The sequence below is a fragment of the Sturnus vulgaris genome, chromosome 1, assembly GCF_052056855.1.
Source record: "Sturnus vulgaris isolate bStuVul1 chromosome 1, bStuVul1.hap1, whole genome shotgun sequence".
NCBI lineage: Eukaryota > Metazoa > Chordata > Aves > Passeriformes > Sturnidae > Sturnus > Sturnus vulgaris.
Genome location: NC_142243.1, coordinates 91078486 through 91100580, shown reverse-complemented (window position 1 = coordinate 91100580; position 22095 = coordinate 91078486). Strand labels below are relative to the sequence as shown.

Sequence of the window (22095 nt, the reverse complement as noted above, 5' to 3'; positions counted from 1 at the left end):
AACAATTTTATTCCACTCTAGCTTTTGGCTTTGATACATACCTAAAAATAATCAGAAGCTTTATGAAGATTTAATATTTTTTAACATTTGAGACTTAGCTTGAAAGATGTAGTAATTTCTTACAACCTATAAGGAAGGCGTCAAGTATGTCCTGTAAAAGTTTTATTCGTCTGGTTGTTCAGAGCCTGCATAGGTTTTTGTCTATGAAAAATATGTAACTAGTTTTGTGATGGTGAATTCACCTAGCCTTCAAGTAGTGAAAGATTTCTCCTTAAAGTTTGTAGTTCTTTCATACTGACACCTGAGTTTCTAGTTTTCTTCTCTTCTAATTAAATAGCCGAATAGAGAGAAAATTTGAAACCCTTTTGTCTGTGTTCATCACTGTTTTCAGGAAGAATTTGCTTATTTCCTCAAAATACTTCAAAAGCAAATGCTCCCTGACATTTTTGAGTGTTGACATGTGCAGACTGAAGAAAGTATAATCTGCAGAAAATTCTATTATTTGACACATTCATTTGAAGTATTACCTATTGATAAGGACAGTACCCATTTTAGTTCAGTCTCACCTGGTAAATTCTGAGTTTGCTGTTAGACATTTCAATGTAGAACTTTAAAAACATTTTGGAAGTCAATTTGATTTTCTGAACCATGCAGAAACATTGTAAAGGAAGATGGAAAATGTGAGCATTGAGAATATGAAACAGCTTACTGTGGTTTTACTTCCACATAATCTAATCTAGTGCATATGATTTCTTAAAGACGCTTGCTCACAATATGAAATTTTTATCAGAAAGAATTTTAACTTTAAAAGAAGTCCTATCAGGTAAGCTATTCTACTTACAGCTCATCTGGCACTTGCCAAGTTATTTAAAATAAATTTTGGAAATGTATGAATTCTTGATAATTAGAAATTCTTGACTGCTTGCGTGCTTTGTTTCTTAGGCATGTGATGCTGCTTTTGGGTAGAAGCCTTCACGCTGTGTTGCATCCTGTCACAAGACTGAGTACCTAAAGCATGTGGAAGACATGTGGAGGTGTTTAAAGCTTTCCTTTGCAGACAGCTAATAGTGCACTAATAGCCTGATCTCTGATACTGTGACACTACTCCACTGCAATATAGATTTTGGGTAGTTCAGCTTTTAATTTCTTAGAAGACCATTTAGATCCAGTAGGGAGCTTAAAATTGCTTAGTTTTAAGCTGTTTCTTCTGAGTAATGGTAAACTCGCACAGTCTGTACTTCACATGACAAATTGTTTTTCTTGAGGAAATGGAGATACTCACCTAGAAGACCTGTGTTGATGTGACCTCAATTTTTCTCTAAAAGTCCTGTAGTGTTGGGGTTGAAAGACCAGCTAACACAGCCCTTCAGGGAGTTATTAAAGACTGGAGTCAGTTTATAGCTCTGGGATGCTGATCGGCAGGAGTGTTGCTTTGCTGAAAAAGCTGAGTGCTGGGTCACCATCTGTGAATCTTCCAAAAAGAAAAACTGCTCCAGTGGTTCTAGTCCACTTCAGCCTTCTAGGCTGCTGTGAAGGATAGCAGAAGGCTCAGATAGGTCTTACTGATGCATCTTCAGCTATTAATTATTGCATGTCAAAGGTTTATGAGCTCAGTGTTTAAATCACCTCTTGCTGCTGTTAACAACAAAAGCTTTTCACTCGTGAATTGCTCATTGCCTTCGTGCTGCCTCTGATACTCAGTGATGAAAATACTGCCTGTATTCTCAAGCTGGTTGTTTCTCTTAGTCAAGCACCCTCAGTGGCCCTCCCAGAGTGTGTGTGCATTGTAGCTATGGCTTGGAAGAGGAATGTTTGCTCTCTGTCAGCATCTGAGCTGTCAGTAACCCAATTTAAGACTGCAGTTGTTTCAGGAAAAGAAATAACTGTATTTTGGTTTATAAATCTGCTTTCCAAAAAGGATTGCCTATTTTGCACCTGTCACAAGAGGCAGTTCTGCTGTTCAGTTTTAGAGGGAAAAGTTTGAATAGTAGTGATTTGAACTTACTTGCCAGGACTGTAACAGCCAGTAATTTAATGCCCATGCAAACACCTGCTTCTCTTTGCTTCAGAATGTTGTATATCTGTGTATTCATTTTCTTAAGTGTTGCATTTAACCTGGGCTAATGATTTATTCCAAAAAATTGAAACAGTTCTGTAAAAAGATGTATAGTTATTTTTTTGTTATTGGATTGGCAATATTAAGTAACTTATTCTGATTTCTCACTGGACATAATGGAAGTATATTTTAAATTTTAGAGCAGTTGAGGGAATGAGAATGTGTGAAGAATCCTTGAATGAGATGTCTGGTTTTAGGTAATTTTTTATTCAACCTGTAGAACAACAGAGAAATGAAGTTGTTGCCTCAGACATTTGAAATCTACTTCAAAGTCGTAGAATAGACATCTAGTGAATCTCAGCTGGTTATATGACAGCAAGAGGCTTTGTACTTTTATTGTGTTCTTAATTTCCAAATTTTAGCTATCCTCTTGAGCTCTTTCAATATTTATAGTGATATTCTGATAGGGAATATTTCATTTCCCTCCTGGATCAATTTATTCCTTTTCTTGCATGGCAAAAATTGCTTTGAAAAAAAGAATGTAAATCCAAAATCTGTGCATTGAATTGGTTTGAACTTTTATTATTTGATTAAAATATTGTTCATCTGGTCCTTTGAAACCTTGCCCACTGAAGTTTCTTCCTGCAAGCAAGACAGGGCTTTCTTAAAAGTCAATCAAAAGAGGTCTGACTATGGCTAGGAAAAAGTGTAATTTAAGTAATTTCAAGGGCTTTCATTTGAGCAATTGTGTAAATAATCTTTTATTCCATCTCAAAAATGCTGTACTGAGGGAATTTGGTATGTTTACAAACTCATTTGATTGACCATTAGGCACTGATTTGCAAAATTATAAACTGTTTTCAGAAGTTCGATGACTATAGTTGTTTCTGAAAGCTATAGGTACCAAAATAGCGTTGTATATTCAAGTAACTTTTTTACATTAACTGAAAGAACTTCCTTTCAAAGCTTAACTTTTTAAAACCCAATTTTTTTCAATTCAGGAATGTTATTTTCTTACTACGTTGAAATATTTAGAACTAATAGTAAAAGTTTAGAGGTTAAGTAAAGAGCACTTTGGTGAGAAGGTCCTTTCCAACCTGAAATATTCTATGATTCTGTGATTCTAAATAGAGAGAATCAGAGGTTCAAGTACACAGTCAAATAGTTCCATAGAGCAGTAAACATTTTGACAGAATTGTAGTTGGAGTGCATAACTGTTGTTCCATTTTTGGTATTGCTTTTCTGTGTGATGAGAGATTTTAACCTCACAAGAGCTTCTACTTTTGTAAGTATAATGATGCATTCTATTAATTTGTAGGAAAGGTGGTATGAACCAGTAGGTTCTGCCTTTGTGTATAAAGTTCATCCTTGTTTTTCAACTGTAGTCAGCTACTTCTGCATTTGTTATTCTGCCTTAATTCCAAGCCCACCATTTTTAGAAACATAATTGATAATTTTTTAAAATGGTCAATTAAAAAACTGACTTAGGAATTTAAAAATTGCTTCTGAGTTAAAAGTGTAGTCTTCCTACACAGAGCGAGAATAATAGATTTATTTTACTGACCTACATTTCTCAGACTTTTCAGAAGTGCAGGTTGGCTTTTAATGAATTGTTTTCATACTGTTCAGACTACAATGATCTGCTTTCTCTCATCACCTCCTCAGAACTTACTTGCTGAATTGTACTGAGCAGATGAATACTAAAACCTTTCAAAATCCATCAAATGAGCATAGCTCCATGAAATAGTCTTCTCTTATATTAACTTCTGAGAAGAAGAGTATTGGCATCCTCAAATTCTTTAGTATTATTTTTGCCTGTTGAAATTTACTGGATGCCTTTGTGTTACTGTGAAAAAGATGAAGAGTAACCTGTTTTCCACAGGTGATGGGCTGACCTAATTTAAATGGCTTTTTATCACTTGCTTTAGTGGCATTGAAAGGTAGTGCTTTGTTTATCCTCAAACTGACCTGTTTACTGATGTTCTGATGGTAATGAGCTTTATGCAAACAAGCACTAGAACCTATTTAGAGCATGGGCAAGTGAAAAAGAAAAACAAAACAAAACACATCAACCTAGTAGCAAAAGCAGTTCTGAAACGTGACTGTGGTGTTGGCCTCACTTCTGTTTTCAAACATGGATGTAACCAATGGGATTGGCCTCATTAATAGTTCAGAGATACAGAGTTTTAGACAATGCTCACAACAATTTGTGTTGGCTCCATTTTTTTTGGAATTTTGCTCAAAAATCCATACCTTATACATGCCTTATATGTTACCTTACAATATGCCAGTTTTTCTCCCTCATTACTAAGTAGACTGAGAAACGGAAACTTCAGTTTTGTGTAGGCCATCAATCTTTCCTTAGATGCTGTTCAGTTAATCATTTTCCATTTGGTTTAAATTTATATTAATAGCTTAAGCATAGCAAATGTTGTGTCAGGATTTTGATGAGCCCTTATTTTGTGCCAGCTTCTGTTTATTCATAACTGAAATTCTGGAAAACAAACTTTACATCAGCTTTGTCTGGTTACGTGCTGCATCCAGTGTAGAATCCTGATTTAGCTGAATAATGGCAATGAAGTCCTTTGTCAAGTCTGCAACAAAGTCGTATTGAAGACTGATCACTAGTATAAACAGAGATAAACTTGATACAAGGATAAAAATAACTGAGTATTTGTATGCTATACTGAAAAAGAGTAAGCTTTCTTTGCCATGCCAACTGTGTTTGTAAAAGAGGTTGTTAAGTGAAACAATGCTCTTTATATGAGCAGTAATTTTAAAGATGACCTTTTCCTATGGTGTCAAATGTATCATGGATTTTGTCACAGGGAAGAAAAATTCATTTGACCTTCAGAAGTAAAAAGACTTGAATGTTCCCATTTTTCCTCTTTTCACTTTATTCTTGATAAAGTACAGCCTTTGTTCCTACCATTTCCAAGGTGTTTTTAATACTCCTATTTCTTCTATAGCATAAGGCTTTTAAAATCTATAATCTAATGTTTTGAAGGGATGAAAAATACTTGGTTTTGCAAAAAAATCATCAATTCTATTACATTACTCTGTAGGTAAATGCAATTATTAAGCCTATGCATTTGGGGGATTATTGCTGTGGTTACTAGGCTGATTTATAGATGCAATTGACTTTCTTTGCCATAAGAACACACTGCTGATTCATTTTGAATTTGTTCTCGGGCTCCAAAGGTTTCTTCCTGCAGAGCAGCTTCCTAGCATGGTGGTACCTAGCCTATTTAGATAATAATAGTAGAATCATAAAATGGTTTGGAAGGAACTTGAAAGGTCATATTCTAGTTCCAAGCCTCTGCTATAGGCAGGGATGCCACCACCTAGATCAAGTTGCTCAGGGCCTCGTCCAACTTGGCCTTTGAATTTGTACTTTTTAATTACTGAATTTTTGAGATTTTAACCTGCCTGTTTTTCTAGCTTTTGGATGTCCCTTGAATTGGCCACCCAGAGCCATTCCTGCATGTTGTTTCAGGCTATTGTCTGCATGCTCCAGCCCAGCTGGGTGTCACCAGCAGCTTTGCTGAGCATGCTTTCAGTTCTATCCCTCAGCTTCTCAGTAAAGATCCTAATAAGTATCAGCTCCAGTTCTGGCCTCAGACAGCTGCCACTGGTGGTTGTCTGTCAGCTGGACTTTGTATGGCTGGTCAGAACCCATAAAGCCTGGTGGTCCAGCTAGCAGTCCACCCCCCTGGTAGCTCACTTCTTTAGATTAAATCTCACTGAGCTCTAATAAAGTACTCTGGAAGACTGTCAAAGTCCCTGTTGAAGTTAGTGCAAACACCATTCACTGCTCTTCCCTTGTTCACCAAACCAATGCTCTCCTTGAAATGAGCTACCAAATTGTTCAAGTATGGTATGGCTTTGGTGTATTTGTGCTGCCTTCTCCTCTTGCTTTTTGTGTTGTGGTGATCTGGTTGTGCTTGAGTTTTCTTTATTTTTGTTGTTTTTTGTTTGGTTTGGGGTTTTGTGTGTTTCTATGTAAGATTTCTTACATAATCTCTGCAAGGATTGAAGTGAGACTAATTTAGCAGATGATTCTCCTTTCCTACTTGAGGATAATTTTTTTCTTAATCTTGAGGATTGGGAAACTGTGGATCCCCATTTCAGACCTTTTACAGATGATAGAGGATGGCCCTGCAGTAAGATCAGCCTGTTCCTTCAGCACCCTCAGATGCCACCTTTCCAGTGATGTGGAGTTGCACCAAGTTCAAATGGTTTAAGAGATCCCTGACCCAGTCTGTGCATCCTGCATGTGAAGTTTCACTCTTGCAGACTCTGCCACTAGGCTCCAATAACAAACGAGGTGAAAAAGGCACTGTGTATCTTAGCCTTGATCTGCATTATTCTCAGGGGTTTTTTTGGTTTTTTTTTTTTTGCTATCCTGACAGTGCCATTCTTGTTGCTGCTTTTGCTTTGTTCCAATTTGTACTGCTGGATTATCTGAGAAGATCCTCACCTGCTCAGGAAATGTAACTCAGGCACATCTATCAGTCTTTCAGCAGCATCCCAGGCAGTATCATTGTTCTGGAAAGGCACATTGCAGGCTTTCCTTCTCTTGCCAGTTTCCTGGATTTGTCTTTCTCAGCCCCATCTTGGGAGTCTCCATCCACTTATCCATTGAGTGCAATGCTTAGCTGTCTCTTCTGTTTTCACATCGTGGGGCTCAGACTGGTGGCACTTCAAGGTCTCAGTGGAGATGTGTCCACCTGCAGTTTGTCCGTGCTCACTTTGCTCCATAGCCTCTTCCACGGAAGAAGCAGCACTCAGGCAGAGCATTGCTGCCATGGCTGGGGCCACCACCACCTCTTCAGCAGCAGAGGGAGGAACCAAGCATACAGCCCAAGCCCTGGATGGCAGAGCCCTCTTCCCAGAGCTTTGGGTCAAGGCTCTGGTATGGTAAGAGTAGTTGCTTAATCAGTGTTTCTGAGCCCCTCTGCTTCACTGCTGTGCTGGGGAAAAAGACAGGGAGAGTGCTGTCAGAAAAGCAGTGGTAAAAATGCAGTGTGATTCACAAGATGGTAGGCTGCCCAAGGGAATGAGAGCCTTCATCTAAAGGTACAGCCTTATCGATGGAAAACAATGTACGTTGAACTTTCACATCGCTGTCTTTTTGTCGCTTCCCCAAACCCTCAAAGGATTCAAAGGGTTTGCAAAGTGTCTTTTTGACATTTCACTGAACTGACAAAGGAATTTTCTTTTGTTAGAGGCAGACCATGCATTCTAAAGCACTTGATATAGTTGGTATTTTTATGGACAGCAAGTCTAAATTGTGATTCTTCTGGTGTCTTGCTAATTTGAGGACCCCAAAGCACTGTGCTCCTGTGTGTTTTACAGCCTAATGTCTCACAAGTCTGAACTTCAAGAAGTGTGAAATTAAAAGAATTGGTAGAGTTTTCTTTCAAAACACGTATTTTCTTAGCATTTGTGTTCTTCAAGTACAAGCAGGGTACTGAAAGTCTGACTTGATTTTTTGCCAAATAATTTCTATGGTGTCCCAGTTTGGACCAAAAGAAACCTATTGTATGAAGAGTTTAAGGGAAGTCATGCACTATGTCAGACAAATTTTGTCTGTGTACAGTATTGTCTCTGCCAGTGGTTGATATACATATCTAGGGCAGAGAATAGGGGAAACTGGAATAATACTTCCTTGCTGTACTCTCCTGGAATGAAGTGACTTGAAGTTGACAGTCAGGGACTCCCTGAAGTAGAAGTGAGGACTTGGTATTTAACAGCTGATGAAGAGACCTGCAGCACTGACAGGGGATGGTGGCAGGCAGTTCCCCTGGATGACTACACAGTGTGGGGAATACATTCCTCTTCTGGGTTTTAACCTCTTGCTGCTAAATTCCCTTGATTTCTGCCACTACAAGAAGAAGGAGTAACAGGCAGCGGTCAATCTCTATTTACCATCTCCATACAGCTCCTGATTTTATAGACCTGCCACTTAATTTAGGTTACATCATTTATAGCCAAGAAAAATGCTACTTTCATCTTATAATGAAGCTGCTCTTTGTTGTATTCATTCTTTTACACTTCTCACTTGTTCCTTCTAATCCTTCTATATCCTTTTTGAAACAACAAGACTGGATGTTCACACAGCACTCAAGATGAGAAAGCAGATACTGTATAATGGAATAGTCATGGTTTGGTTTCTGTTTTCTGCATAATAGTCTGTAACAGATTTATTTTTCTTTCACTATTGCTGATGGTTTTACAGAACTTCATAGTACAATTCTCAAGATCTGGAGTTCAGGTCTATCTTCCTGTCTATTTTTAAAAAAAGGCAAAAAAACCCCAAAACAACCAAAACCCCCCCAACCAAATAACTTCTGGGATTTTTTCATAACATATGTCACTAATGTTTCATTGTGGCAATTTAATCTGTTACTGTATCATCAAGCTGTTAGTTACAGATACTTCTGCAGTTCCTAATTTTTTGCACTCATCCCTGCACACCAAAACTACAGAGATGCAGGCTGGGATCCCAAACAAAATTAATTCTTGATGTGCACCTATGCAGGAAGCAGAGGGTTGTACACCCTTCTAGCCTTGTGCAAGTGGAAGGCTCCAGGCTCCTATGTTGCTGTGCTATCCAAACCTGTGTGACTTCAGCGTAAAGGGATGCATGGCAATGTGTCTGCTGCTAATAAGAAGAAATAAACTGTATTTAAAAAAGGGATGTCATGGTATTTTCCCTCAAGAAGGGTGTGGGGTGGCAGGGGTCAAATTATGACAATGAAGTACTAAAGGAAGTGCAGTCTTAGTGATGCAGGCTTTTAATGAGGTTTTTGCATAGTCACAGCTGGTGTTCTTTAACCCCAGCTGGCATCCAAGCCCCATGCAGCAGCCACTCATTCCCAACCACCCCAATGGGATGGAGGATAGAATGGGAGAAATAAAAATGAAAAATTGAGTTAAAGCAAAAGCTGCCCAAACAAGTAAAACAAAACAAGTTCATTCACCGTTTCCCATTGTCAAGGAGATGTTCAGCCATCCCCAGGAAAGCAGGGCTCCATCACATGCAACGATTGCTTGGGAAGAAAAAAGCTATCACTCCAAATATCCCTTCCTTCTTTTTTCTTGCCCCAGCTTTATATGATTCCATATGGTATGGAATATCTTTTGAGTCAGTTGAGATCAGCTGTAAATGCTGTGTCCTCTCCCAGCCTCCTCACTGGTGGGGTGGGGTGAAGAGCAGAAAAAGCCTCTACTCCCTGTAAACACTGATCAGCAGTGATAAAATATCCCTGAATTATCAATGCTGTTTCCAGCACAAGTCCAAAACATGGCCTCTACTGGTTGCAGTGAAGGAAATTAACTCTACCCCAATCCAAACCAGCACAAAGGCTTGTGATTAAAGTTCTCATTTCAATAAATTCCTCAGCTTTCACTGAAAGCATGTAAGAAAAACTTAGTGTATGTAATTTGTAAAATCCTAGCATGTCTTTGAAGTCTCCTTATTTTATTCCTCTCATTTTCTATGTGAGGAGTGTCTATAATTCTGATTTTAACTGGTATGGTGTTCCCAGTGGTAAACATTTCAGGAATACATTGACTTGAAACATGTCAGTGATGGTTAAAAAAATAATTAAAAATTAACCCTCTCCATATTTTTTAGTATGAAGAAGCTCAAAGCTGTTCTTGATTCTGCCCTACCAGTCATGGAAATATGCAGTCTTTGTAATGAAATCTGTAATTTGAGTAGGGCAAAAGAGAATTTCAAAGGTTGGCATTCTAAAATTGTGATGTATACACATAGAAAAATGTATAAAGGTTTGCTCTATAATCAAAGATTAAGCTAATAAAGGCATTTTAAATGTCAGAATTGCTAGCTTAAGCTTTGAATACCTAGTAAATTGTCATGGTGGCTTATGGGTACTTTATTAACCTTGCCTACTGTTTAATTTTACCAAAAGGGTGTTTATTTTTGGTTGGCTAAAGTAAATAATTTGTCTTTGTGATGAGTGTGTAATATGCCATTAGACCCTATCTAAAATCCTGGCATTTGTAGGCCAGCATTCCTAGTGATGGACCCAGAACGTGTGTGCCACATGGGGGAAGCACAAGAAGTATTAGTGGTGGGATTCACACAGTGGAGGTTGATATCCTGTTTCCCAAGATGTTCCTGATTTTCATTCATTTAGGTTGCCCTGACTTCCAGAGGATCCAGAGACTTTGTTCTAATGTCATTAGATGTGCCTACCTTCTTTTCCAGAGGCTCAGCAGAGGACTCTGTTTTAGTCACTCATTTTTAATGTTTCAGGCGATGAATGTTAACATAATTAAGGACTGGAATAATGCTGCTATAATTGATCCCATTCCCTTATCGCACTGAAATACATAGGGTATTCATTTTCTTGCATACATCATAAGGTAATTAAATTGTTATCTTTAAAATGGAGTTGAAATTTCTGCTTTTAGCATCTGTCCTCAGGTAAATTTTGTGACTTCTTTTTCTTTTTTCTTTTTTTTTCCAGATATAGAACGTGGTCTCTCAAACTGGATTAAAAAAGGCTGTTGATATTTTTATTTATACTTTTTTATTTTTGTATTTGACTTAAAGTGCCATGAAAAAATTTGCATATTGCAAGGTGGTCCTTGCCACCTCTTTGGTTTGGGTCCTTCTGGATATGTTTCTATTGCTGTACTTCAGTGAATGCAATAAATGTGATGAGAAAAAAGAACGAGGCCTGCCAGCTGGAGATGGTAAGTTTTCTCCCTGAGTATTCTTTAAATTATGCTCCTTTGAAATTGCACTCTTTTTAAAGATTTGAGATTTTTTTTTTTCCTCAACAATGTAGCATTGTGTCAGCATTTAGATGTCACAGAATGTTACATTTCTTTGAATGACTAGGGAATAACCACATTGCCTGAGATCTATGTTGCAGACTTAAAACACTTTAGATGAAGCATTTTAAGCACTAATATATATGAAATAACCCTAAAAAACAATGCAACAAGAAGTGCAACAATGTAAGCCATGTTAATGCATTTTTAAAATTTCTATGAGTGAGGAAGCAAAGGCACTGTTAACTTCATTAGACCTAGTAAAACAGATCAAACCAACAACCAAGCTCACTTGTCTGCCTGCCTCTGCAAAAAAAATACTTCAACCAACCAAATTGAAAAAACACCCCCTTCCCCACAACCCACCTAACCCAAAATTTGGACAAAGACTATAGTAATAAGGCACAGTAAATACTGTAATGAAAAGGTTTATGATAACAGAATGAACTTGGATGTAAAAGTGATAAATAGGAGCACATGCTTAGGTACATAACTTTTAAGTGAGTGCTGTATTATTCAATATTAAAGGTTTTTGAATAAGCTTTCAGTTTTGTTGTTGCCATCTTCGTTTTTGAATACCAATCTGATGAGCTAAGTGTGGGGTTGTTTTGTTTGGGGTTTTTTTGACAGTACTACTATTGATATTGCCAACTTTATTTTTAGGAAGTCAGCATCGCTGATCACATGGGAGAAAGGATTGGTGCAGGGAGATTTCTCATCCCTGCAATGTCTCAGCATATGCATTTAGAACTGCAGGCAGCTGCCGCCTCCAGTTTTTTTTGTGAAACATCTAACTTTGTAGTTTGGTGTCTCTCCCACTGAGAATGGGAGAGTGTCTGTGTTTCACTGCTGATATTGGACACATATTCAGTGATGCTAATTGTAAAGTCCAATCTGTTAATTGCACTCAAGGTTATTGCTTTCCATCATGAAAAACTTTGTTACCTGTTGACATCTGGTATGAATCTTGACATTCCTGGGAAATTTTCAGAAGTATTTTAAGAATAATGTTGCTCTGTTACAAAGTAACACTGGGGAGATATTTAGGAAGTGTCAGATTTGGTTTACTTGTTTTCTTTTCTATTTTTGTCCTTTCCTCTCCCCCCCCCCCCCCCCAGAAATTTGGAAATCCTTATATGATTAGACAACGACTGATGTGTTGTCATGTAGGAATAGTTCCACTTTCTGGCTTCCCATAAAGCAGATAACTTATGCCAGCAAACAGCAGGTGCAGTCAATATCTATCAACTTACTCTGATGTATTGATAATGTTGAAATTTCAGATGACTTTACACACGAAGTCATTTGGGAGAACCTTCAGGTGAGGGAAAGTCTTCAGTTGTGACAGTTTAGAGTTATTTCCCTGTGCAACACTCATTTTACTTAGTTGAGTACAGTCTTCATTCTGACACTTACCCAAACTTGTGTGTGTTTTAAAATTCTTGATATATTTTTAATATCTTATAGTTGGGTGGGAAACAAATGAAAAACCACCCAAACAAAGCCTTGTGTATAGTTTTGTACATTTTCTTGTTGCTTTGTTTGTTTTTAAACAGCTGATTTGTAGTAGGGTATGTGCAGGAAGAGGTCTGCTGGAAACCTTGGTTGACCCTGTGACATTTCCTTTTAACTAAACTGCTTCCCTGATCATAGATATTTTTACTTGTTCCAGTCGTTTACTGACTTGCAATTTGTGGTGGATTTATTCCTGCTCAGAGTGCCTGAACTCTGCTCATATAACATTGAGGCTATTTTGTCTGTGAAGCTTTTATCAAAATCTGCTTTTTCGCTGCACTTTTTCTCTGCTTTTAATTTCCATAATTGAATTAGTTTTCTTGATTCATTATAAATTATGCTAGTGTTCTGAATTTAATAGCCTCTTGTCCATGTCACTCTGGTATATAGCTTCTCTTTGCAATTCATGGAAGAATTCCTTGGCATTTAATGAACTTACTCAACATAGGAGTAAGTTTTATTGAAGAGTTTGTTTTTATAGGTTGTGCTTGTGTGATTGGAAAAATCAGTCTTTAACTATTTCAGAGGAGCAAAGGATTTTGAGGACAACTTTGGAAAGTTTGGGCTTTCGTGAAGTTAGAAGGATATTTTCCATAGGTCTTTAATACAGAAAATGGAAGGATTATTTTTTTATAGAATTAGGCAAGAGCCATAGCCAAAATTGCCTTTGGTAAAATTTTTTTCCTTGGTATTGATGGCATAAGACACTGCCATCTTAAATGAAGTGCTTCATGTTATGGGTCTAGTATTGAATTTTATTTATACTGCTGTAATATTTTAAAATTGCTCAAAATAAGGAATAGTGAAGGAACGTGCAACTGTGGAAAACTCAGCGTACGTGGTTATGGGGAACTGTAAGATGAATGAGATAAAAGCCTTGGTGTCTGATGTGACAGAGCTTGAGGGCTGGGAGTTGAAATGACACGAGTGTGAAGTTGAGGGGACAAAAGGTGAGGTAAAAAAGGGACAGGCCACTAGCTGGGTAGGCAGACAGCTGAGGTGGAGATACCTTGGGAAAAGAGGGCCTGGTGTGGGGTCTGGTGAGTACCAGACTGGGTAACTAAGATGATACCAGAGGGAGGGATAGTTGGAACCTAGTGGCTGTAGTTGTGTGGGATGGTTTTGCTGTGGACTTAAGCTGTTGCCCACCCCTCCACCATGGCAGAAGACATCTGCAGCAGCTGCACGGGGTAACCTGGGGAATCAGAACACCCAGCTGTTTCCTGCAACAGCTGTGGGGGAGCCTGTGCTTGTGCTGACTGATAGTGCTGCTCTTTCTTCTCCCTGCCATGATCACCCCTGAGGAGTTGGGAGAAAACTGGGGGAAGCTCTGTCCCAGTGCTCAGCTCTGAGGCTGCCTCACCTACTGTGACGTGGATGGTGCACACCCCTTATCCAAAATGCCACACGTGTTCTTCCTATTGCCACATCTTCTGGGTGGTGGGTCCCTTTCTGTAATTCCCGATGTTTGCTCAGTAAAATTTGCAAAGAGTAATTAATTGTTGTCTATGGAAGGCTGTTGCTCTAAGTTTAAATGTTGCTATGAATTAGAAATAAAATCACTCAACCTTAGTAAGCATCATCCATGTTATGTACTAATTTTTTCCAAATCTAAAATTCATAGGATACTTGAAGCTAGAGTTACTTGAGCTTTATTGTTTTCATATGGGGATTGGCATTACAATTTAGATTTCACAGCCTGGAATAGAGCTTACTTAATAAATGTAAATAAATTCCAGACATAAAGAGAGGGTTCAATTAGGGACCATTCTTGTAAATGAAATATGCCGAGGTAGAACCATGGTTTTACTGATAAAGTAATAAAGATTTTTTTTTTTTTTTTTTTTGTGTAGCTCTGTCTTATTTCTGTAAGAACCCTGTATGTTATCTCTGAGGTCTTGACTTAAATGAAGATGAAATGAGTAATTCTTTACCCCCAGTTATAGGCTTTTTAAAGGTCTGATTGCAAAAAAACCTTCCAGCTTTGGCACTTGATGTGATTTCTAAATAAACTTTCAGATTCATCCTCTTTCCACCCCCCCCTTTTTTTTTTTTTCCCTACCTCGAGGTAGGAAATTCCCCTTGTGTAGGCATTCCCCATGTGTAATGACTAGAAGCCCTGGACGCTGGGGAATCTTTCAGTATTAGGACTGGCGAATTGCAAGAGTCATGTAATCTCAGCTCCTTGCTATTTACACTCTTTTCCTGGAGCAATGACAAAGTTAAACTAGTAGCAGTCATTTTTGTCAATTGCCAATCAAAACCTTGCATTCTGAATTTTGAGCTCTGGTAAAGACAGAATATCTGAATTGTGTCTTGGTTCTGAATAATCTCATCTGCATTAAAAAAATCCTAAGAGGAAAAGTGATCAATTTCAAGATTTAATTATTGAAAATACGAACTATTTATCATAAATCAGTCTTGTTCTATTAAGGCTGAGGTATGTGTAAGAGGCAGAACTGCTCTGAACTCTTATCTGTCTTGTAATTATGGTGATGCCTCCAAAAGTGACTGGACTTTGCTTTGGTCAGTTTACATGGGCTCTAAAGACATCTCACCAGAGGAATTCACCCCTTTTTGCTAGCTTTAGATGGTCTTAGATTTTGAAGTATCTGGTTTTCATCAGGCATATTGCCTGGTAAAAAGAAATTTGTAGTCTACAGACATGAAGAGGTCCTGATTTTTTAAATGAAGATCTGGAAGAGATCAAGCCTTCTTTGAAACTAATGGTTTATTGATACAAATAAGAAATATCTGGAAATGCATTACTAGATTTCTTATTTAATCAGGTGGTGATTCAGTCATCCATTTAGTTCTGAAACCTGTAGCTATAAATTAAATTCCTGGTTGTTAGAACAATGCCCTCAGTAAATATAGTCCTTCAAAGGAAATTTTTTTTAAATTTAACTGACAGAAGAGCACTGTGGTTTAAATTCTTAACAATGCACTTATTAGTCATTTTGAGGGAACGTTGTTCGTTTGTGTTTATGTGAGAACTACTTGCTTTTGTGGGAAAACAGATAACCATAAAAAAACCCAAGAGAAGACAGTTCTCAGAAACTTGAGAAATGATGGTTAACTTTTCTTGAAAAGTCATTGCCCTATCTGCACCCAGCTTGACTATCCACATTTAGTGAGTTGCACAAAATATCTGGATCTAGTTAGCTGTTGCTGGATTTTTCTGCGACGAGAATGGGGCACTGAGGTAAAATGTGTAATCGAGAAGTGTGTATTTATTAATAAAATTTTAAAATTCAGCTGATGAATTTGTACACCAGTATCCAAGTCACTGATATGCTAAACTCTCATCTTAGCAGGAAGATCTGTAAACGTGAGAGATAAGCTTTTGGCTGATTATTCAGTTTAACTGGTTTAGTGAAAGTTAAGAAAGAACTGGAAGTGTAAATGAAACAAATTCTTTTTTTTTTCTAAATAGATAATTTGGTAGATTAACACCTTCACTCTTCAGAACTCTGAAAAACATACATACATACAACTGCATACAACTATATTCTGATAGAGTTTTTAAAATAGTTGTAGGTATGTGGAACACCCATTGTTTAATCATTTTCAAAGTGAGCCTCTGTACTCATTGCTATACACTTAAGAAAACTTGTTGTGATATCCCACATAATAATACCAAGCTGAATGTATAAAATTAAGCCCAAATAATTACTTTATTTGTATAGCATAATTTTAAGTTAATTACCCCCCAGAAGGCACAAATTCTAGTTTAGGAGGTTATGCAACTGCAAGTCAGCAGGTTTTGATGCAGGTTGCAGCCATTCTTTGTGAAGAGGCAAAGCTGCACAGCAAAGTGCTTGCTCAGCTTAGCCCATGGCTGAAATGAGCACCTCGACACATCTGTTCAGGATTTGCTCGAACACACTTACTCCATCCGTTTTCAGTGGATGAGTGGCTGGCTGGCAACTTCTAGGGTTTTATTGCTCAACTGGCAATCAAGGAGAGTTTGGTAAAAAGAAAGCACCCTTGTGATGGGAGGATTTTCTCTGCTAAATGCTCCTGTGTGGATGCAACTAGTGTCATCGCTTCAGGTACTTGAAAATGAAAGTTTCTCAAGGAGAACGTTGTGCTTGTTACCAGCTAACACTAAATGCAGATCAGCAAAAAGTCTCATTTATTAGCAATATATATCCAAGTCTTAATGTTTCAGCAAGGATGGAAGGCTCAGGCCTTTTTTTAAAAAAATTTCTTTTTATTCTTTACATGACTGTTTATTCTCTGCCTAAAGTTTAATTACACTCTGCTATCCTAGATGCAAATTAAAGATAATTTGAAGCTAGGCTTGTTTCTTGGGAATTTACTGTCTTTATTTTAAAATATACTTTCTATTCCTGTTTAGATCTTAAATTGCTATTTTTTAAAATTAAAACCTTTGCTAAATTTATAAAGCAGTAATATATCTCAAATTCAGTATTTGAGCATTTCTTTTGAGGAGAAAAGTGAATAGTACTTGTAAAGAGAAGTTTAATGTTTAAAAAACTGTTCTGATTTTTTGCATTTTTGCTTTGAAACCCTAAATAATTCAAGAATTTTCCATTATAATTCAAGAATTTTCTATTACGGGAACTGTATAAAGTCAATTATCATGTAATGATGGATAGAAATAAATTCTTACTGGTTTTTTACATGAACTGTGGTGTGCAAGAAAAGCACTTAACTATTTCTGTTAAACTCCCAAATGTGAAGATTGGTTTTCACTTTCAAAACCTGGTGGGTTTAGGACTGCTCTAAATGTGAGCGCTCCTATAAGTAATGTATAAACAAATAAAAACAAGTTTAAAAGGAGTTAGTAACATTTTATTTTTTCTAAGTTCCAGAACCCATACAAAAACCACATGAAGGACCTGGAGAGATGGGGAAGCCTGTGGTCATTCCAAAAGAGGAGCAAGAGAAAATGAAAGAAATGTTTAAAATAAATCAATTTAATTTAATGGCAAGTGAAATGATTGCACTCAACAGATCTTTACCTGATGTCAGGTTAGAAGGGTAAGTAATTCACATTCTGTTAAAAATTTACTCTCTTTAAATGAAGAATATGCAAAGACTAATTGAAAGCAACAGTATAGGTCTCTAATATATTACTGCTCAAGCAAACAGTTGAAGAATTTCCTGTATATAAGATACTTATTTGTAAAATAAGATGGACCAGCTGAAACCAGTTTTCTTCAGTGTTATTTAACTTTGAATCTGATTACAAGTATGAAGTCTGTTCAGGGAATAGAAATGAATTTGGTTGAAGGAAAGCTAAGCACTGGCATTTCAGTAAAAAAATCACTTGTTTAAAAATCTCATGCCCTGCTTGTAATGAGGCAGACTAAAATTCTGCATTATATAAAATAAAAGAGATTGGGTGATGAGAGAAATACTTCAAAAATTTTCTTACCTAATAAAATGTGCAAAGCCTCATTTAGATTGCATTATAATGTTTTCTAATATCCATCTGGTTTGGTTTTGATCTTGCCTCTGGAATATTGATCCTTTCAGAGCTATTTGAGTCATAAGTAATTAAGAAGAAAATTGTAGCCTTGTTTTTACAAAAAATAAGATTGCTTTACTCTCCTGGGACTACTCTGACAAGATAGCTGATGACTCCCTGGCACCTCAACCCTTCTTTGTGAAAGGGACATTCAGGTTGAATAAAACTTATAAAACAAAATTTTCCTGATTATCTACATTGTCTTGTTATAGAAACCCCATTTCTTTAGAAGCTCTGCTGCTGTATACACAAGGCCTAGCTGCTAGAAGAATTTGTTTTCATCTCCTATCTCAGAAGATAATATTAGCAGAGTGAGATGAAGCTCTTGCTGCTTTTCATTTTTAATGAGTGATAAAGAACTGATTTGTAGGTGCCTTCATCTGTTGTGATGAAAGTGATTCTGCGAGTTCTTGGTAGCGCTGATGTTCTTGATGCATTGCTGGTGTTTTTAGTAATGGAGGCATATTTTTCAAAATATAATTTCACAAGATTGAAATAATGTAGGTTTTTAATCGATTTTCAAATATAAAAACATATATTTTAATGTTGACTTAACCATAACCTTTGTGAGGTTTAGACTTTGAATTAGACAAAAATGGAAAAAGAAATTGTTATAAACTATTAGAAAAGTATTACCTAGGCATCACTCAAGTTTGCAGGCAATTGAAATTGCAATTTCAAAATCCAGTTTAGCTAAATATAAATCTGTCTTTCACATTTGGCTATGCTCCACAGTTATTGTGTTTCACAGTGAGATGTGCTATAAGTTTTGTAATGTTACATTTGCTTCTTTTTCCATTTTGTCTGGATACAGTACTCTCACCATACTCTGTGTGTGAAAGTGGAATCTTGGAGTAAAATTTTACGTATAGACTCAGGATAGGGTTGGATTTTTCTGTTCTTGTAAATTCCTGCCAAAATTTTAACATTTATGTGTGTATGCATTTTAAGTAGTTTTTTAGAGAAAAATGCTTTCCAAAAATCTCTTCTGCTTGTCATCCTTTCAATGTGTACTTTATAAGGTCATGCTAATTAAGAAGTCATGGAGAATGTTAACATTTCTCTGGCAAATTTGAGAACAATACTATGTTTACAATGCAAGGGTATCTTAATCTCAATATGCGGATCAGTATTACTCTTCCAGGACACTGTAACCATTTTCAGAGTTGTGAACACTATAAATACACTCTGGTGTTGTGTGTATGTCTGATGAAACCATTTATCTGATTAGTCAAAATACTCCAAAGTCAGAAACACTCTGTGCTGCATTAGTGGAATTACTTCTGTTATTACTTGTTCTATCTATGTCCCTGGTAATGCGGAAATAGTTTGTGGAGAGGGAGAATGGGCAATTTTTAATCATTCCGTACCACATTTATGTGCCTACAGCACAGCTGCCAGTAGCACTTTCAATCAAGGTTTTGAAAAAGCAGGATATGTTCAAAGGAACGCTTAGCTGTTCAACCATGTAATTATTTTCTTCACAAGTTTTGTAGGTTGCTTCCTTTAATGTGGTGTGGCGGGAAGAAGTGATTATTTCAAGTCCTCTAATTCTCCAGCATGTCAGTTTTTCTGAAGTACAGATGCCTGCAGAGGTTTTGCCTAGCAGTTAATCATCAGAAAGCTGGTGGAATTAGAAGTGCCAGGACCAATTTGCCACATTTATTTAATGGGAATGGCATGACATGTCAGCTGGAGAGCAGTTTTTGAAGTAGACTGCTTTATCCTTCAATTAATTTCTAGTTCTGCCAAACCCCTATCACCTGTGCAAAGACAAGTGTGTTGGTCCTGGAGTGCTCATAGGTTAATCTCTGCAGATGATCCACTCTGGGAGTCCTGTTTCTGTTTTGGCCAAGAAATTTTGTTTCCTTACTAGAAGAAGAAAAATGTGAGTTTCTTTAATAACTTCTAGGCACTTCTCCAACTAAGGGAACTCCTCACTACGAGATATCTACAGAAGCTGACATCTTTGTTCTGCCAAGTGTGCCCCAGTTGTATTTACAGGTTTATGTCTATTTTTATTATTTGGCACAAAATTACTGATGCACACAGACACCTGTAAAGTCATTGACATGTGCCTGAATTGCTGATCACTTTGTGTCTGTAACTGGGAACATTGCTCTACTTCCCTGTATCCCAGCTGAGTGTGATTTACTCAACAGGAAAAGCTAAACCAGAAGAAATTTTTTTTAGCCTGGATACTTCCCTGAATCTGGACTGGGACACGTTAGTATAACAAACTAATATAATGGACAAGGTTACAACCTCTGGAGGAAAGCTGTTGGCAGGGGAAGAAGCAGCTGTGCATACCAGATTGGTTTTAAGTTGTTAATAGAATTATTCTTGCAAACATGTCTTATTCTAGCCTGTGAATCAATCATCAAAGTGGGAGTTGATTCACAGTTGCCAGGAAAATATGCAGCTGTGGGCTTGACATGACAGCAAAGAGTAAAAGATGGATGATCAGGAACACTAGAGTCTTGCCTTGATTTTGCTGAAGATGAGGGAGGCAATGAATAAAATAGTGCCAGCGAGTAAAGTACATGTTCAGCTGTGCCTGTGTGCCTTAGATTGGTGTTCAGGCTGGGAAGTAGGGGGGTTGAAAGCATGAAATTTGCACATGTTGTAGGACTTGGTTTGGCTCTCAGTGCCGTTGGAGGTGACTTCAGAAACTGCTTTGCAAAATGAAGAATGAGTATTGTGTTCTAAGGCTGAGCTTTCCAGCCTGAACTCATTAGTTAACAATTTGTGAAATATATAAAACTTTTAAGTAGACATTTGTTCCCTGTTGTGAGAGTTCAAACCAAATCCTGAGATTTTTTTACTTGAAAAGAGCTACTTAAAACACTCTGTTTTTTCAGGCACAAGCAATCAAGTCTTCAAACAATGAAGGCATAGCTGCAACACAGAATGATTTTCATGTAGGCTCTGGTCCCCACTGGAGCTTGTGATGCAGTGCTAGCAGCGTGTCATATTTCACAGGTTTATATTTCTTGGAAAGAAGATGGGCTTCCCCAAGTAGACCTGCAGCAAGCAGGAGTATCCACACTTCTTGCTGATCCCTCAGCAATACTCTCTCCAAGGTTCTCTACAATTTGGCATAGAAAATCTTCCTTTTCCTTTTTTCCAGTTGGTATAATTTTGCCAGAATTAAGGGTATCAGGCATATTATACCTCAGTTAGTTCTGCATAGAGTCTGGTCTTTCAACTATCATTTTCTCCAACTGTCTGTACTCAGGAAGGGTAGGTGTGCTGGCATTTTGAGTGCTATAAATCATGTTAAGGTGTAATCAGAGTTTTTCGCCAGATGACCTTACATATTTTGAGTCAACTGTGTTTAAATCCATACAAATTGCAACTTCAACCACTTCATGGAAAAAAAAAAAAGGTGCATATCTCTGAGATCTTCATGTTTAACTGATACATTAATATTATTATTGAAGGGTTTTTTCTGGATCAAAATACCCCGCTCAATTCCTGCTGCCAAGCTTACTTCCACAACTGGGACGAAGCAGACAATTTTCCAGGTTAAAAGTCATTCCTTTAAGTTACATGTAGGTTATGGAGTTTATGGCAATTATGCTGGTCTTCTTTCTGAGTAAGTCTAGTAAAATAGTAATTCTGATTAATTCTGTCATATCTTTGGTTCGAAAGAACAGAATTTAGATTTGGGCACTGTTAATTAAATGATACATGATAAATGATAAAATGTTTTGCGTTACCACAATCTAGTTTTCATATCTGTGCTTTAAAGATGTAATGTTGATTTTAAGTATGACATATGCACGTGAAAATACATTGCAATTTGGATTTTTAGCTTCTCAAAGCAAATTTATTTGCTCTATACTTTAGGGTATTATAGTTGAATAAAAATATAACACATCCATAAAATTAACACAATCTCAATTTGAGGAAAATGGCTTGAGTGGAACTATTCATAGTAGAACAAATAAAGGCACACATGCAAGAGCATGCTCTTGGAACTCAAGTGTGATATTTCAATGGGTTTTTTAAAAGACTCAAGGTATTTGCTTCTATATGTGGCATGTGAAAGTGTGCTCTCCACTTAGTTATTGTAATTCAGGAGAATAGATATGGGGTGATTTTATACTACATATAATTTGGTATAATTGTGGACTGCAGATAGAAGAAGTTTTCTTATAATTTCTCTTGATACTAATCTGATGATTGTGTGGCCTGGATGTTCACTGAC

The 22095-nt window shown here is 37.1% G+C and overlaps 1 protein-coding gene across 2 annotated transcripts in view; it reads left to right on the top strand.

The window, feature by feature from the left end:
- The window catches only part of GALNT1 (polypeptide N-acetylgalactosaminyltransferase 1), an 84454-nt gene that overhangs the window by 30621 nt on the left and 31738 nt on the right, over positions 1–22095 (top strand). For both annotated transcript variants that reach the window (XM_014887984.2, XM_088171637.1), the window contains exons 3-4: positions 10558–10786; positions 17218–17392. In XM_014887984.2, the coding sequence (XP_014743470.1) occupies positions 10648–10786; positions 17218–17392 (314 nt within the window). In that variant the 5' untranslated portion in view covers positions 10558–10647. The remainder of the gene's footprint in view (positions 1–10557; positions 10787–17217; positions 17393–22095) is intronic.